Source organism: Crassostrea angulata, chromosome 7 (assembly GCF_025612915.1).
Source record: "Crassostrea angulata isolate pt1a10 chromosome 7, ASM2561291v2, whole genome shotgun sequence".
Taxonomy (NCBI): Eukaryota; Metazoa; Mollusca; class Bivalvia; order Ostreida; family Ostreidae; genus Magallana; species Magallana angulata.
Genome location: NC_069117.1, coordinates 44,036,822 through 44,056,887, shown reverse-complemented (window position 1 = coordinate 44,056,887; position 20,066 = coordinate 44,036,822). Strand labels below are relative to the sequence as shown.

Below are 20,066 nucleotides of genomic sequence, written 5' to 3'. Positions count from 1 at the left end.
GATATTAGCGACAGGTATCACAGGTATATTGATCCACCGCATTCCTGGCATACTTCTGGCGGCGACAGCTGCTGAGGGGAGCATCAGGTTTACGATGTCCCATTGCGAGTTCACGCACAAGTAAGCAGTCACATGTGGCAAATTCAACAAATACAAACTGAAGATTTCCTGAAGCTGTATTAGGATAAGCTGTTACCATTCTACACGATCATCACACAATTACCAATTCTGACCAAATAATAAAACATCCATCAACTGTGAACTCTATTCTAGATATGGCCTAGCTCTTGCCAACATACTCCACATCTACAATATTATCTTTTTCTTTTCCTCTCTGACTGTTCCAATATTTGTTGAATTTGTTTAGTTTGCTATTGTAAACACAGGGTTCTGTGGTGTGTATTGGCTGACCCAGGGCAATGAAAACTGTTTTTCCCTCCTTCCTCTATTGATCTAATGATAAACATAAGGTTTCTGTACTATTGCCACCCTACTTATAATTCTAAAAACTTCTTTCTGCAACACTGGAGATGAACCAAAGAGAAGATTAAATAACTGTCTTTATTGCCTCTGAGAAAACTCTATATATACTCAAAATATTTCCTTTAAAAATGCTAAAAAAAAATAAGTGCTTTACCGGTTAGCATTAATTACAGAGTCTTGGTTGAAAATGACAATACACAAAATTAACATACCTGGTATGTACAAAACTGTATGATCTGCGCTCCTTGAATAATCCCATTTGCTATTACATATATCTCCTAGTGAATCAATCTTTTTGTTCTGTCACATCTTAAAACCTGTTGTCACCTGATTTTTTAAACTTTTTTCCCCGTATTTCAATATATTCCTGTTTTTTGTACACTACTGATTAGATCTCCAGCCAATATCTATTTGCGACAACGCTCCGCAAAATGTAACTCTGCCACCTGACCATCAAACGCTCACTAGCGCGAGTTGGGGACACGTACAGAAATACTTGCATGAGATTACTCAAGATCTACATATCTAGCTAACTGGACAGTGACATCGCAACAGGTCAACTGTAAAAGAAAAAAGCCCCCAGGAAAAAAAACGTTTGTGAGACTCTGTTCGTCAATATTGACAAGTTCATCAAAAGTTGTTGGACACCTGCCTCTATTGTTCCCTTTCTGTGTTTGATCAAGGAATCATTCCATATTATCAGCTCAAAGGTCTATATAGTATCGCAGTTCCACCTCGGGTACGACACACAATTCATTCCTCTTTAGTCGCCTTCAGCAGACATGACTTTTAAACGGGGTTAAATTGGAGAATTATTGGCGCTGCTTGCATTCCACTAACACAAAGGACTCTGTTTGTTTGATATGAAATAAATTACGCAAAAATAAACATAGATAGCCTGGTGTCTTCACATCAAAAATTTAAATTTCTATTCCAAAAATCCATTTACGGATCAAGATTGCAGCATATCCACAAGCGTTTCTGGCTTATATTCAAGTCCACAATACTACCGTACATGTATAATATATCGGGGACTATCTTAAAGAGAAAGAGGAATGTCACTTCCCCCTGAATGCCGAGTCCAAGCACTGATCTCCCGTATATTGGTGATTGAATGGACTACAAAGTCAGAGAAATTACACAGATTAAATTAAGCCTGTAGAAACAGCAAGGTCAGGGGTTCTCTCGTTTGACCTTCCAATAACGTCCCGATCACAGAACACTGGGTGATGTTCCACAGACCACCCTCCCGGCAAAGAGGCATGACTGCCTGCTTCTTGTTTTCCTAATAGAATAGAAGCAATAACTTCCTTTTAATTAAATTAGACCCAGTGACCATCCATTCAGAATGCACTGTTCTGGCATTCTTCGAATTCTTTGGCTATCTTTCCCACCATCTAGAGATAAGATGGTGCAAGCCCTTAGAAATGAATCTCCCTAGTGTCCTGAATGCCTTCTTATGGACAATGCATACAGGATTGCCAGTTATGACATCATAATCCATTAACTTTGTCCACTTACAATGACTCTGACCCAAGCCAAAGAGATTATCCCTGATCCCAGCAGTCAACTTATTCATAGAAGTTCTAAAAATTCCTGAGCATAACACCTCAGAACTCTATACAACTTCTTAAGAAATTATAGAAGAAAGAGTGGTGAAAGAACAAGGGTGAAAAGTAACTATTACATTTCAGGCTTTTAAAAGTATATAATTCATTAACCTAATTGTATAATTATGTCATGTAACAAGGAGTTCCCAAAGGGACTTTTGACAGATTTTAATGATACCATGTTATACAATCACGCAACACACAAAGAAAAACATTTTTGAGAAGTAACATTGTTTAGATTTACATGTATCTTATTGGACAATGATTAAAACTTAACAGCTGACTGTAAATAATTTGCCTAATAAATCTATCTGCTGGTATGTAGCAATGATATATGTTGTTGGTCCTCATTTCTTTCTCCCTCCTTCCCTTTTGTGTGTCATTGACTTTTAACGGATTTATTGGGGTTCAACAATCTTGTAGAGAAAAGGGACCCAGAGCAACACTCTAGCTAATAAAGTGAAGAATTTACAGCAAATGAAGCGATGTGATGACTTCATAACACACTGACCCTATTACTCCGGCTAAGAGGTGGATAACCACAAAGAGAAGAGAAGCAGATTTCATTTGCCAGTATTCATAGGTTATTCTCCCAAGAAATGAAACGTAAATTGTACTTGAAATGATGATAATGCCCATCCATATTTTAAGGGATGTGCGCAAAGTTTCACCAAATTTCATTCAACCCTGCAGTTTAATTAATACCGGATGAGATATGACATACATGACCAGAATAATATTTCTTCTGTTTAAAATAAGATGATATCTGGAAGATATAACTGTCAGCTAGAGTATAGTAAGTTAGGGATTGGTTTAAGTCTCATCACCTTTGTTTACATCATTCTGATGAGAAAAAAAGACTCCACAATCTCAGAATGAACATTCACTCTTTGAGATTGGCCGGGGCCATTCTCCCACCCGCCTGTGAGCTGTCATTCTGTGTGGTTTTTGTGGTCAAGAGCTCAAGATCTGGAGATGAACATGACCTCAGATGAACAGCTCTCCAAACAAGTGAGTCAGCAGAATGTATACTAAGAAATGGATCTGAGAGTCCATCTCCTTCAGCACAAATATTTACGTGGCCCCCCTTTAAATCTGATCTTGTGTTTGCTTCATGTTATTGTAATTTTCATGGATGCACTGTACAAGGTCAAAATTCCTGACATTTACTGACACACAGAAGATAAGCATTTGATGCATGGCTCTGACCCTTAAAAAACTCTGTACAAAATCAGCACAAAAAGTTAATAGAAATGTGTCCCCATTTTTAAAAGGTTTTTCAATGGATTTTCTGAATCATAGACAGATTAGGTTTCCACATATCAAAATATCACACTATTGGATATCGTTATTCATTCTGTGTATTCAAACAGATACAAAAATGTGAAAATGAGGTCATCAAAAACTCACCTGTGTACACAGGTAAACTTTCTGTACAACTTACCTCCAGACTCTAGGGCGAGGCACAACCGTGTCCAGATTCCCTGGGTCTCCCCCATACAGGTAGACGGGATACTCCATGGCACATTTTTCCCCCCAGAAAACAACTTCAGATTAAAACAGAAGCTCACCCATCTCAACCTCTATACTTATCCCTCAAGAGAGATAAGGTCTGACAGTTGTGTATGTTATTACAAAGTTAATGACAAATACAAAGGTGTTCTGAATGGATTTTACTGCTGAACAGGAAAGAGTCCCTCATGCATGACCAATCAGTGGCCTCTGTTTGAGAAACCAGGCTCAGAACAGGGGCTACCCACAGACAGGCAGATGGTCTTTTAATTTGTCCAATGTAATTAATGGCACCCAAAGTGGCTGGAAATTAAATGGTGCAAGCAGGTGATAATTGGTATAGGATTGATATAGGTAATGCCATATACCTCACGAATACCTAATCCCCGTTTGCTCATTTATCTCTAATCATTTGGAGGCAGAAACCAGTCTGTCTATATATTTTGTGCAATATTGCTTCATTATCTATTTAATGCATGAAAGTAAATATTTTTGGGTTTTATTTTCTTTTGAAATATACTTTTAACTCCTTGATTCATAGATTTTATTGCAATATCAAATCACACATAAATTAAGTAAATATTTTTTCAAAAGTGCAGATAATTACATAGTTTAATATCCTAACATGTTACACTGATGAATTGAACTCTTTTATCAAATGCATGCAGTGTCCATTGCTGTCCTATTTAATCTAATTACCTGGTTACACTGTAGGTTCATTTCAGTGACACATTTATTAGTATTAAAAAATACAAGGAATTTACAAGAGAAGCCTATTAGGTACAAAAATCAAGCCAAACTCTTTTTGTACATTAATTTATCTCAAGTCAGAAAAAAATATATATGCTTGTTTGGTCCCCTTGCTTTCACCTCATCAGAGCCTCATGAAACTGTCCAGTAGACACTTCAGAATATTTAGCTATGACATACGATCCCTTGTGTTGTTGAAATGGGTCAGCTGCTACAGGTACGAGCATGGAAAACAAGAAATCACGATGTTCACAGATTTCTTAACCAGATAAACCTTGAGGAAAAACAGTACTATATTACGTGATAACCTGCAGATTCTAAAAAATTTATTTTCATAAAAACCCCAGAAATAAGCGGTATGGTCAGGTAAGGCAGACACAGGGGGGTCAAGTGTTTAATAATCCCTATGTGTGAGAGTTATGTCATGGCTATGTGAAGCCCTTGAATTTGAACTGTTATGTTGACAAACACACAGGTCACAACAACTCGGTAAACAAACACGGGAGTGATGAAAGGCTGATCAATGTCAGGCCGACGTACTGCAAGACCATCCTGTCCCAGCACAGCTCAGCACAACATAGCACAAAACCCCGTTCAGGGAGACCCGCTCTTCCCTCAATCAATAAACAGTCCCCCTTCCACCAGTGCACACAAATTATGACATAACTACTTCCATTGAAAAATATTTAAACATGGTCAATATTTTTAAATCATTTCCTTAGGTAAGGCTTTTTGTCATAGATTGAAATGGTCTGTACTGTGGAACATTCGCTACACAATGATTTCAAAGCCTTGCTGGCAATCTCCCACTGCTGGTATGATTATTGAAACTATCAATTAACACATATTACAGATTGGTACACATTTTCTCCCTGTGTATTCCATTTTACATTGTGTATTATAGTAATTGAACATAATTAATTCAAGTTGCTATTTTTAGAAAAATCATGATTTTTCTGTATGCAAAAAAAAATGCATCAAAGCTGACTTCATAAAAAAACCCACTTGCACAATCTAATTTGAACAAGATTTTAATCTGAAATCTTACTGAACCCACTTTATCAGTTTCTACTTTTACAAAAATTGCGACTTCATGTCTGCCCTGGGAACAAAAATTTCAGAGAGGAAGAAATTTCAGTGGTCGTCGTCTGTTATCAAGGATTATGGGGCCTGTGATTACCAGATGATTACGACCCGTGCCTCGCATTCTTCTCATTGTTACGCAGCAGTTATCAAAGGATCTGTCAACAACCACCAGCCAGCAAAAACTTACAACAACTCTGTAAGAGTTACTTACCTTTGATCGTCGTTTTTACCAGTATGATCTTTCACAGGAACTGACCTCAACTGCAAAATTTAAACAAGAATATTTAAATTAAGAGCTAAAATCTAGCCATAGTTGCATTAATTTCTCATTACACCATTTCATTAAAAGAAACTACAAGAATTTGGAATACGATTTATTTTCCTATCTCTCATGCATTACGGTAACTATAAATTAAGGATTAAGTATTTCTAAAAATACAAAACACAACCATGCACTTGTCACATAGAAAATTTATAGCGTTAACTATAAGATCATATTATCTAACACGCATGAAATAAAATATCTAATTACAAAGTGGTATGCAAGGTGAATAATATATCCATGGTTTGTGAATGAAAAATAAAAAGACAACACTGCACAATGTGCATGCCTTAAATATGGAATTAATAACTTTTTTTGCCTTCATTAAAGTTAATATAAACATCTAGAGGACAACCTACCTCATCTGTGTTGGGCTGAGAGACAATGCCTGTGGAGTCACTCTGGCTTCGTTGGTGTTGCTCCGAATCAGAGAATGAGGGCAGAGTAGTGATGGCATAGGGATCCACTAAACTGGAGTCAGACCCAATGGAGTGGGGCCTGCTACCACCCGTCTGTGAGCGAATTCGACTCCATTCCGTCTGCTGTCTCTCTGGTCGTCTCATTTCCATATAATCAGAGTCTCTTGAGGATATTGACCTTGATCTTCGAAGGCTCTCCTGTCGCTCTGCCCGGCTGCCATATTTTAGACGGAATGATTCAGATGGAGTCAAAGATGTGGTGGTCTCAGCCGTGGACACTGTGGATTCTGTTTCTTCATCGGTTTTCTTTCCAGTTACCCTGTCCATGAATTTCTGGACTGCAGTTCGCTGGACATCTTTCAAGTTGGAATCTTTATTGAAATCATTTTGTATTTGTGTGGAGGAAATATCTGGGTTGTCAGGTGACGCTTTGTCAGGATCCGAGACATGTCGTACTGAGGAAGAGAAATTACTGCTGTCTTTAGGAATAGAATCAGACGTTGACCTTGGTCTGTGATCAAAACTAGAATCTGAAGGATCATTGGAAGATAAATCCATCAGAGATTGGTTTGGCGACTTGAACTTATTTCTGGGATCCTCACTAGATTTCACTGCTCTATTTTCATCCTCTTGTTTCCGAGCACTGGATCTTTCATTGAAACGATCCTTCATTGGTCTTATTTGTTCTGAAGAAGTCCTCTTCAAATTGGAGACTGCTAGGAAACCCTTTGAGGAATGATTTCCGTTACCCATGTTTCCTAACTGAATATTTTCATAGTTCATAGATTTATCAGCTTGAGACCTTTTGGATTTTCGTACCATATCCTCCCAGCGCTGGTCCTGTGATCGGTTTTCTAGGGAGTCTTCTCGTATCAAAGCCATGTGCTTATTCTCTGCATGCATTTTCTGGTAGTGATCCATGCGGAGGTACTCTGTGGAGTGAGACCGGGAGTGTACAACACTGGAAGAGGAGAGGGTGGAAGAAGACAGCGAATCACTGTCATGTCTCTTGTGAATGTGTTCTTCGAACACACCGTAAGCTTTCTTCATGGAGGCGCTTCTTCCCATCTGACGACCTGAGCTTAAGTCGTTCGGTCTACGAGGTCCCTCGGCACCTCCTGGTGTTAATGGAGAAGAAGGATCAGTGAACACAGAGTCTGTCGATTCATGTCTAGGTTTGGAGTAATTTTGAAAGGGCAGGGAGGACTCAGAACTGTAGCGAGTACTTGTGGAAGAACGAGAATCTGAGTTGCTACTGTTTGGCATAGAGGGAGAAGAGTCATTGTTTTGAACACCTCGATTATACTCCTCAATATTAGATATGCTCTTTGAATGTTTGTCATGGCCTGTTAATAAACGATTTTGTTCTCTATTCAAATCAGATCTGCTCCCTGTTGTGTACAGGGGATACTTTGGAGAATACAGTGAAGGGTCAAGTCCGTGTCTCATTGGTTTGGATCGCAATTCTGACACCGAACCTCTTTCACTCTCAAATCCAGACACATCTTGCCTTGAATCGCTGATGCTGGATTTTGATTCCGCATAGTCACGTCCGAAAGGCATGGAGTTTTCATGAGGGTGAATAACAACACTGCTGTAAGACTCTGCCTCCTTCATGCCAGGGTACTGTATGAATGATGGCATGTCAGATCCAGGACTGCGAATGCTGCTGTCCTGGCTGGAAGCAGAAGACAGGCGTTTTTCACTTCCACTGAGTTTGCCACCGTAGTATTCCTTTGTAAGTTTTCTAAGCATTGGAGCCATGTTTGATGAATATTCCTCTGGAAAGTTTTCTTTCTTCTTTGTTTCCTTGCTCTCTCCTAGATTTCCAGAATAGGCACCCCTTCGTTGACTGTCTGGTTGTTTGAAATGGTCACTATCAGAACTAGACAACCTTGCTTGAATAGATTTTTCCTGGAAATACTTGTCACTAGAAGAAACTTCTGTGGAAGACTTATCCTCCGTTTGTGTTCCAGTGTTATAACACACCATCTGTTTCACCACGTAAGTCCTTGGTGGCTCAAATCGTAGGGAACTACTACTGACACTCTTTCCATCACTACCCAGGGGATTTGTACCAGTATCCACTAACCCACGTACCACTGGTGACTTCTCTGGACCTTCTCGTGTGAAACTGTCCCGTTTTTTATAGTCCTGGTGGGGACTGTCACTGAATGAGGATGAATCACGACTTTTATAATCACTATGATAACCACTACTTCCATGCCATGAATCATGGTGAGGTCCAACAATGGATGCAATTTTTTCTGAAAGAGTTTTCTCATCTGGAGCACGACTCTCTCTCTCAGGAGGTGAAGGAATGTTATACTTCTCATCTCCAATGCGATTTCCATCCTGATCCATCATTGGATTCGGATAGCCTGGAGAAGAACTGAAGAAGTGTTCCATTTGACTTTCTGCACTCTTTTTTGATTCCAAATTAATTGTTCTTTTTTCGTGGTCACTCGGAGTTGGACGTTTCATGAAACGGGTTAATGAAGTTTGTTTCTTGAAGCCAGGATCACTGGCATTTCTTTTATAGTCATCCCCACCCTTTCTTTCACTATTGGGACTATTTCGTTCATTCACTGGCCCGAGTTGAGGGTGGAATGCCGGTTTTAGTTTTGGGGAGTTGATAGGTTCCCCAGGCTCTGTCTCCAGGTTTGGCTGTGTGACAGGCCAGGAAGGGTACTTTTCATGGGATTGCGGTTTATTCACATACTGTAAACTAGACACATCCCTAACAGGGGGCGCTGGAGGCGAGCACGGGGGTCGAGGGTCATAAGGTTCACGGGGAGGTCGCTGTGTCAGTTTCTGAAGTTCCAGGTCTGTTGCATCTACCTCAGTTTGAGAGGAGGACACTTCGTTAATGTTCTGATAATCATGTAAGTCTGACTTAAAAGGTTTGTTATTGCTTGGCAGTGACTGCCTCACTTCCTTCATTTTATCACCCTGGTATCCCAATGAAAAATCGGCATTGTGACTCCACGCCATTTTCTTGAACCCTTTTGAAAATGAAAATGAGGCATTTGTTGGACTCCTGGGAGACAGAGGCTGAGGGTAGCTGTTGATGTCAGAGCTAGACTTATACAGGTCCAATCGGGGGGAAGGTGGCTTCTTCTGTTGTGGATTTGCCATGTGGAGACTAGGTGAGGACGTAGCTGGAGACAAATGTCCTAGGCGAGGATTGGCACCGCTCGGCTCTACATGGCTACCACTGGGAGGGTCCACTCTGGCAGAGTTCTGTTGTTTCTGTGACAGATCCTAAGATTGTTAAGGGGAAAAAATATACACAAAACTTCATATTACTCTTTCTATTATCATTAAATTATTTATCATAATTTGACTATAATTCACTTGATTACAAATCAGACAAATCTTTATATTATTCCTTCTGTTTAACATGAAAACGCATATTGTAACCTGACAAAACAAGAAGACTTCATAATTCTATTTATACATGACATGACATCATTGTAACAATTCAATCTCACCTGTATCGTGTTCCATCCTTTCATGGACATGGAGTTTCTGGAGGATTCTTCATTCTGGGTGCCTCGACTGGAAGCTCTGTGACCGGACCCTGTGGACGAGTTACTGTTTCCTGAGGAATGTCGCTGTTTGTTTGGTAGGATTTCTGTGTTTCTAAATGAGGCTGGTATAGAGGAGTGAGCTGGTAAACTGCGCCTCCCTGGTGTTATTGAATGACTCTGGGTTGTTACTGGTGGGGTGGATCCAAAGGAGTGTCGGTTCTTGTTTGATGGGGGATCTCTTGGAGACGAGGGGTGAGAGGAAGACAAAGAAATGGAACTGGAGGATAGATGATTTCGGAATGTCACAGATGGATCTTGATTTGTTGTTGAACCAGCTGCGTGGGATGAAGAATGTCTAGTTTTGCTTCTTCCACTGAAAAATAAACGAAAAAGTTTTAACTCCAATCACAAAAATATGTATAGATCTTCTAAATCACATCCAAGTTGGTTTGCTACAAAAATCAATGAACCATATTATATAGAGACCCAAGACACAGGTACGCAATGTCTGTGTCTGAATCCTACCTATCACCCTATAATTCCTCTGTATAACCATTACCCTGCCCCCTCTAACACTAAATAAAGGCAATATATCCTACCTGATAGCAAACAATGCGTCTCAACACTAAAATCTACCTGAAAGAATTACGCAACACGAGGAATAATGAACCACTCAGACCGTGTGGAATGAAAGATAGTAATTAATTATCTAGCACATCAGCTCACAGTACACAACACACAGAGACAAAATCTTTAACATGCTGTATCATGTATTCGTTCATTCATTTTATTAAATGTAAATTTCAAATGCCTTGTATTATCATGATTATAAACCTTTAAAATATTTCAGTTTAAAAAATTTCAAAAGCTCCTATTAAATCTTTTAGACAAACCTTGTTTTAAATTCCCCAAGAATTTGAAAATTCTGCATGCATTGAATGAGGATTACCGTTTGAGAGGTAAAATGAGTTAAAAACCACCGTTTTCATAATCTCTGAATATTCAGTTCTAATAGATACAAGAAAAAAAATTCCAATCTCTTAATAGTGTGGTCACCAGGATATTTTCAGAGACCAATAAGCCCGGGGGAAATTCTACAGAGAAGTCACCTTCACAAAATCAGTGCCTTAGATTTAAAAAAAAAACACGAAGACAAGATCTTCTTGATATCTTGACAGTTAGCCTTCAAATCCTCTAAAACTACCGTATGAAATGCTAAGTTCTGCAATGCAAAGAATTCTAACTGGTTCAACTTAATGAAACACCAACTGTTTCGTCTAAAAACAAAATTCCCTAAACATTCATTGATATGACCATATTTGCCACTTGTGAGGAACAAATAAGCTTAATGAACTTGTAATTGCACAATCGATCAGTATTTGTCTGGCAGAGGTATATATATCAATCCCTGTTCATACCAAATTACACAGACAGTGAGGAAAAACCACCAATTACTGGAGCATTGATATCAATGACAGAAAATGAGTAGCTCAAACAAAACCATCAACTTTTTACTTTAGCAGCTTGTCCTGGCCACTATTCAATCTTGATAATTAATAACAAATGATAATTAATCACTGCCTTGTTGATATTTTTTTTTGGATACAAAGCTTATTTCTTGACAAACCAACCTATAATGTCATTTTGAGGACAACACTGTATACATACAGAATGTAACTTGTTATTGTGTTAGTATTAACACAATTTCTCCAAAATATGTTTGCCATTGGATGCATTTTATGAATTTCTCATCCTTTATGAATTCTCTTCCTTTATGACAATCATCAACTTCTCATTTTTAAAGCAAAGAATATACTTACAGATTGAAAGTTATTTCACCAAAAGCACATGCAAATTAACACATATAAACAATTCACAAGGGTCCTAAAAAATCTCCCTTTACAGAAATTTCAGTAATGATCCTCTTATCAGCTTCCTAATTCCAAATCTATACAAATATTTCACAGTTTGTTTTGACATGGGAAAGATATGCATCAACTGTCTAAAAACACAGAAATTTGTTTTGATGTGGAGTTTTTTTGCCTCCAAAAACAATGTTCATCAATATCCCCAGGATATGTGTAGTGGTGATATAATCTGGTGCAGTGCAAGGGAAAACTTAATAAATGGTTGACCACTGGGACAATTTGACACCATCGTTAACAAGAGAAGGTATACAGCAAGGGGGCCCCCTGTAAGCTTTACTTTCTATACACTTGGTGTTTGACAGCCTCATTATTAGGTAAACTCTTTATTTCTTACATCACACCTACATATTTGACATAAAAGGAAGAAGAAAAACAACACTACTTCACATAACTTATAGACACAATGTCTACAAAAGTGAAAATGACATCTACTTTAAAGAAAGAAAATATAAAAGAAAAAATGTATAGGGAAGTTACTGTAAAAGGGAAATAAAATTATATATCAATATTTATGCACTAAAAGGTGAATATTATCACTCAGTATAAAAAAATGAATTCTAAGAAACACTCTCACCGAAAGTTCTATTTCTCAATCGGAATAATATTGCAATCATTCTACTTAATCGCACTTTGAAAAACTTTTTTTTAACATGATGTTGGCTTCAACAAACATACATTTTCTTTGCTCCTTGTAACAAATGTAATTTATTACTGAAAGGCACTTAACATTTAAATCTTTCCTCTATAAAATCATCTACACAGTGGCACAAATATTTAGGCTGTTACACAATCTTTGGAAGATACCAGGTAAATATTGAATTAAAGGTTTCATAACACGATTTGCGTTACTCTAAAATCTGACAGTACACAATCGCATGAAGCTGATATAGGGCCCAAGTATCACAGACTGGACCGGGTCTGTTTGTCTGCCTGTCACTGCCGTTATGTCATTAGATAACGGACACTGTGCATTTGTTTTACAAATACCAGATAAAGTATTATAAATGAGGATGCCCCCACCCCCAACCCTCCTCAAATCTTGGCGCATCATCAAATCTTGTGAACCAAGGACACATATAATGAACATATGGTCATAATCCAACAAAATCAAAGAGGCGATAAGTCTAATAGTCATTAAAATCATTAAAATCATCAGCAAATAAAAAACATGCTGCACATGCAGCCTTGAAAAACGCCACTTTAGATACCAAAAAGAAACTAGAAATAAATAAATTGTTGACACTGTGTGGAAACAAGAAAACAAACAAAATTGTACATTTACTTACAAAATGTTACATGCAGTGATTCCTTTCAATTTCAAAACACAAATGACATTCTAAGCCAACACAAACAGTGGATGGATCGACCCACTGCACTTGTTCACCAAATAATACCTTGTATACTCAGAAATAATATTTTAATTGGTACTTTCCAAAAGATGGACACTCCTAGATAGGTCACTGCGTCCACACACTCAGAGAGAAGGAAATATAATTTCGGTTCAAGTAGTGGGCGAAAAACTTGACTTTTAGCAACTGGGAAAAGTCCTAAACAATGGCTAGTGACTTTCTGGCTGTGCTCTGCCAAGAGCCCTTTCTTCACTGTACAGGCTAATGAAATCCTCTTACCTGCGTATGTAAGCAGGGAAAAGGATTACAAAATTTCCTATGTTTTAATCTCTTCACTCGACAGGGAGAGGACACTGTTCTAGACAAGATTTAATCCAGAGAAAAAAGGAAAACAAGAGGGTGTTGTCTCACGAGGCAAGAATAAAATATGTGCCCCAGTGGCAGGCAAAAGGGGACAGTATCTATACCATGAATGCTTGGGACATTATTAGGCTGTAATCATGAAAACAAATAATGCTGACACCCAAATACAGGCCAGGGGGACCTAATGTGTTAGGACCGTTAAATTGGTCGGGGGTTGACCTTTCCTGTACAATATAACCACCCTCTCTCCGAGGCTACTTGAATAGTATACCTGTAGTCAGGCCCGACTCGGCCTGTGAAGAAGTGGTGTTTTTATGGAAAGATTTTTTATGATGCCCATTCAGAGCACCCATACAAATGGCCAATTACCAGCTATATGTCAATCATAAAATTCCCACTGGTCACTGGCGCTTTGGTCTACATCACATATGATAGACTGGACATTTTCGCCATGCCCCCTTTTTTCATCTCGGGGGAAAGCAAGGTGCATGCATGTTTACCTGTCAGGAACATTCAGGTAATGATAGGGTGTACAGTGGGCTATGCACTCTCAGACCTTAATTAAATAACAGTAAAATAATAACATGGACCGGGTCATCTGAAATGTATTACCTATCATTAATTACCCCTGGACAATATCTGCTCAGATAAACCTGTATTGGGTTGGAGGGCAATGAGCTTTTAATGATGGCCTAACCTCACGTTGACACAAAATCACGCACTGTTTAATGCTTAGATTGTGCTTGATACTAAAAAATAATAAACAATTCATGCCAAAGGTTTTAAATTGAAAGCAAAAGACAATAAAAACATCTATAGCGATTGTAATGGAAAAAGACCAAAGATGAATACATGTATATTGTAAACATCATTCCATTGGACATACGTACATCTCAATGATTTTTTTTTCTGTGCATTATATTTATTAGCATATTTATTGAGTTATACCCTATTTCATCCATCTTCAATAAGGTGAAATATAATGAAATTTGTAACAACTGTGCTGAATTCTCCTGTGTCAACCACAGAACTGGGTCGTATTACTTCCACCAAACAAAACCAGTCTAGCCCTGGGACCAGACAAAGTGACATCAGACAAATGAGGGGTGAAATGACTTCTTTTTAATCTGTATCCATTCCTTAGCTTCATTAGTCTCTCGCTTTGACACATTTTTTCCGAATCGCTCTGTTGGGGAATCACCAGACTAATATACTTCCCACTGAGCTCTTTTGAAATTGCCTTGAAGTCATGTCTCTTCCCCTTGAAAATAAATTCTGTCTGTGTTTTATCTATTATGGAAAATATGATATGAATGAAAGTGATTTGTGAGTCAACTGTGATCTCACCTGAATTGAGATGGTGGCCTTGTTTGCAATGCTGCAGTATTCATTGTCTTCAGAGTCAACAGAAGTACTTATTCCAATCAATAGCATGTGCACACCAAACAGAATAAAATATATCATCAATTATGCACGTTGGTAAGTAGTCAACTACCAACAAATTCTAATTTAAGCCGTGTATTTTTCAATCAATTTCAACTCTGTAATCAAGCCAAAAAATGGTTGCCCTTTTCCTGCATGAAGACCACCCGCAATAATCCAATTATGATCCATGAAAAACACTCTTCAACACCTTCTGCTAGGTAAAGAGAAAGTTGTTCCATAAAAATTTAAATCGTGAAGTAACACATAAACACTGCATACCACACCTCCCCGCTTATGTCCTATTGGGGATTTGGAAAGGTGTGCAAATTTTCTATTTGTCCAAGCCATGAACATTTTGAACCCAACAGAGAAAAAGTCCCCAATAACAGGAGGATGTCAAAGCACAACATAGCCAGGGCTCACAAAGAAAGCTTTGATGAGGAAGCATTGTAGGGCACAGAGAGAACAATTAGCATCAAAGAATTGATTTAATCCTTACATACACTGACTCTTCCAACTGGAAAAACAGACACAGTCTACAAACTGTGCAAGGGACCTATTGTCACATATTAATATTTCATCATCTGTTTTATATACCTATCCATTTAGCGAAGAGTAATGTGTACCAATATTAACCATGGAGATCAATCAAATCTTTTTAATTTGACAAGAGGAATGCGGGCCTTTTAGGACCACAAAAGAGTTTAAATATTTGATAGGGTGCACATAATGTTGTCTCAACTGTCCTCACTCAATATATCAATGCACCAGTAATTACATCATATTTCCCATTTACAGTCAAGAAACACCCAGCCATTATACTCTGTTAGCAAATGACAAACTTGAAATTTTTAAAGAATTTGACTAGAATTGGTATTAAAAAAAAAACAACCACAACTTCTGTCCAAGAAGATTACCGGTAATACTGTGAGGTAAAAAGTAAGACAGAAGCCATAACATTATATTCACACCTCAGCTGTAGTTATGTGTCCATAAACATTTTACATAAAGCAAGTTGAAACCAACCACTAAATATTACCTGTTTTTTAACTTTAATTCATTAAAGAGAAATTGAAAAGTAGATGTGTAATACATGTATTCCAGAACAAAATCACATTCTTATACCTATCATTGCCTGACAAATATCAGTTTCAATACAAAAAGAAGAGAATATTACCTTTCTTCTATGCATGACATACACACATATAATGTTCCTTGTTGTGGTCAGTGAAATAATTAGAAATCACCACTGTCAGTGATATTTAGGGCCAGAATTTAAATGTCTGTGATATAAGAAACTGTTTATATGGGGTTACCCCTTTTCTGCAAGCTTCTTATTTACATCTCGCCACACTGGGGATTTTTACCTTTATATACTGAATTCCTTCCAAGTAACACTGCTTTATTCCAAATACAGGGTAAGTGGTAAATGGCTAGAATTAAGGACTAGCACAAACAAATCCTGAAAGGATCACCCTAGAGTAAACAAAGGAACCACCAACTTTGATTAAAATGTGTTGACCATTTCTCTTCTAAGAAAGCATTTGACAGTAGTAGACCAATGTTTAAAACTGCTGAACTGGGATATCTCAAAGACAAATACTTGTATCCAATGTCCTTACTTATTTTTATTCTCCTTGAAATTGTAATTACTTTCTTAATGTTAATATGCCTGTACACATATATTGATAAGTTTTCAAATCTCACACACGTACACATACATATTCATTGCCTTGGCAGTTAAGAGAGCTAGGTAAAATATTTCTCATCAATGTCCATGCAATAAACTATATTTTTTTAAATACAGGACAGGATATGATAGAAAATATATTTTTGCGTTAGCTCAAACATTCATGAAAATATTACAATCCATTTCTAAACAAATAAGAACATGGATTGTTGTTTTACCAATCATTTAGCAAGACTGGGGCATATGCCTTATAAATAACAGTGTATAAAATTCCAAACACCAGTTATTTCTTTTTAATCAATAAATTCAGAAAAAATATTTGCATTTCAAATCAGCAAATTCAGATATAATATAAGCATTGATTGTCCCCAGCCATATAAATTAAACATCTGGTGTATTTATTTCAGTAGAGGATGTAACACAAAAATTTGATTTTCTTTAATACTGTAATAGTTTCAATTTCAACAGTCAAATGTATGTTCAATCGATAACATTTCAAACTCCCTCGAGTTCAATGTTGAAATAAATGTTTAAAAATGTATAACTCAGCCTATTCTGAACGGATACATGGATCAAATATTTCTACTAAGAAAAATTCATATCGATCGGGAAGCTCACTAACATTTGCGGGGTAGGTGTGTATGTGATGGTTTTCTTACCTGTGCGAGCACACCTGGCCTCGTAATTAATTTTTACATGGAATGATTCAGAAGGGAAAAAAACTTTCACCCTCACGACACTCTAGGATAATCCACAATACAGCGGCACATTCATCTGTGGACAGACATTCATGTTATACGACTCTAAGACAAGGAGAGAAAACAATATCACACCTGAACGCAGGAGGAAGTCTTGATAAGCAATGAATTGTAGAGATTAGACGGTCGGACTTCTGATATCCGAAATTAAACCAGGACAACGGACCCGCGGGATTTTATCGCCGGTATCAGCGATAATGAACACGCAAATTCAAAACAGATTGTATTTTAAATGAGGGGAAAATGTTTAAAAATACTATGTTGTGTAGCAATAATAAAAAAAAACATTGCACTGAAGCAAAAGGAGTGCTCATTTACAAATATTTAAATTGCCATTTCAAAAGTAGAAAACTAAAAATAGCTTAGAGAAAACTTTATTAAAACAATAAAATGAGTAGGAAATATATTTTGAAATTAAAAAATGAGTCAAATCAATTAATAAAAACTTTCTTTGTTTTAATACAGTTTTTATACCCCCCCCCCTCCCATTTCCAAAAAAAAATTATTTAATCATGCAATGGTCATTTATTTTAAGTGTCAATTAAAGCCTTTAAAATTGTATGTTTATATTTTTTTTTTACCAAGGTCATGTTGTTCGCTGCACTTCAGGTTAATTTGACACCTGCAAATTAGGCACAGACAAAAGGTGTATCACGGCTGAATAGCAGCGGACAATATTTCACTTCAGTACCCTGACATGCAATCTAGATACCTCTGGGAAACCGTAACCTAACATTTTCTATGTGATTTTTTATGCCGGCCCCTAGCTTTCTTCTTTTTACTCTGTACAGCATTAGTTTACATTTTTTATTTTGAAATCAAAAAATCCCAGCATTATCATGTGTATCATCTTTGACTGCAAATATAGTCTTAAATATTGCAGGTACAGCTAGGATTAGTTTATGTAATATTGTAAATAATGCATGGCCCTAGAAAAATTTCTTGTTAGATCACTAACCCATAATTATGATGGTCATTTTGATTGTACTTAATTTCAAGTCTCATTCTTGGGAGGTATAAATTGTTAATGCATACATTCTTGCAGAAAATAGTTTATTACTTTTCATTCAGTGATAATTTATTTTTATCAATTAATTAACCCCTTCAGGTAACTGCTTTACTGCTCTTTTGCAGGGCAAAATGACATGGTTTTGTGAAATATGACATAACGTCAACTGTTTCATTTACGTCATTTAATTATCTACCTACTAAAATTTCAGCAAAGTATATCATTTTGCCCTGCAAGAGAGCAGTATCGCAATTATCGTGAAGGGGTCTATATTTTGACTAAAAGTTAAGTCACTGCCCTTCCAAATTTATCAGATGTTCATCATATCTTTCAGAGAAATGTATTAATTAGAACACCTTATAACACCTGCATAGTTATTTACTTCTGACATCTAAAGATAATTTACTAAGATAAGAATTTTTCTCAAGATATACAATTTAAATTTTTTTTTTTTTAAATGTCCTAAAACAGCTTGTGCATGTATATAATAAATAATTATGTTATTTCATATGAATAATATTTATAAAAATCCTGCAGAAATTGATGAATTATGAACTTTTAAAGTCTCTCTGCTAGCTAGCTTTTCTAGGTATATATAGTATGATCTATCGACATTAGCTGCAGACTTGTAGCATCTACCGAAAAATTCGGGTATCAAACAAGTACCGAAAATGAAATTAATTGTCAGCATCTTATACTCTAGCTAACTCTCCCCCTCTCCCATGTAATTGTTTTACTAGGTCCATACAGTTCTAAGGTTCCAAATCTTTTAAAAATTACTAGAAAATAGCCCATTACCATTACATTGCATGTCTGTAAAATACGTACATGACCACTTATTTGTTTGGCAAAGATTCAAACTGCCCACAAATCTCTCTAAAGAATCTGTACGAAACGAACCCGGTATTATAATTAATTTGTAATTGCAAGTATAAGAGACTATCAATATTTGAGATTTATTGATCCGGAGGAGTAGCGTAACAAAAACATGATAAGCCTTGATATTTTAGTGGAGCCCGATCTTGTTATCCTGTTCTCCGTGAAGCACGACAAGTTCTTACCGTCTAGTAAAACACCATGTCTTAATTAATTACCTAAACGAGGTAAGGTGGAAATGACTAATGTCCTGGTCTCAGGTAAAATGTTACCTTAAAAACAAACCTGCATTTCGTCGCCACTATATACAAAAAGGTCGGAATTCCTTAACCAGTTGATTTATTGTCAGTTTGACATTTTAAAAGAAATTTCGCTCAATATAAATATCCTTTCGATGATGTGAAGTCATTGACTATAAAGCCATGCATGATTATTAATAGACAAATGATTTTCTTTGTGGCAGAAACTTAAACCGACTACACAAGGAATTTCCTGCATGCCCCTGTCACTCGGAGTAACGTCATGTTTCTGACAAAATACATATAAAATGACAAGAATGTTTGCTCTCTTAGCAAATCAACAAACACGCAGTTTGTAGGGACATCAGACCACCTTAGTTTATCCCTCAACAGTTTTTAAATCCAAAAACAAAAATAAAAAATTCCAAACTTCACCAGATTAAGGACTTGCCTAAGGACCAATTCTCCCCGAGCGCCTCGTTAGGATCAACTTGGCAAAGAGGGCTGAATCCCCCAGACAGGACAAGATGTCCGGAAATCTGTCCAGGCCAGAGAGCCTTTTTTGTTTGACTTCTTCCCAAACACGGTCATTAAGCTTGAACACTGGCATTCTTATTCCAACACACTAGTTGTGATACCCCATTATCAACATTTAACCCCAGTAACCGGCGAAAAAAACATGCACGGCAATGACGAGGCACAAATCCTAGCCCT

At 37.1% G+C, this 20,066-nt stretch overlaps 1 protein-coding gene across 7 annotated transcripts in view; it reads right to left on the bottom strand.

The window, feature by feature from the left end:
* The window catches only part of LOC128191706 (protein Shroom3-like), a 56,275-nt gene that overhangs the window by 10,040 nt on the left and 26,169 nt on the right, over positions 1–20,066 (bottom strand). For 6 of the 7 annotated variants that reach the window (XM_052863912.1, XM_052863917.1, XM_052863916.1 and 3 more), the window contains 3 exons: positions 9,677–10,088; positions 6,123–9,446; positions 5,653–5,702 (listed from right to left, as the gene is read on the bottom strand). In XM_052863912.1, the coding sequence (XP_052719872.1) occupies positions 5,653–5,702; positions 6,123–9,446; positions 9,677–10,088 (3,786 nt within the window). The remainder of the gene's footprint in view (positions 1–5,652; positions 5,703–6,122; positions 9,447–9,676; positions 10,089–20,066) is intronic. The other variant, XM_052863913.1, reaches the window with a different exon arrangement.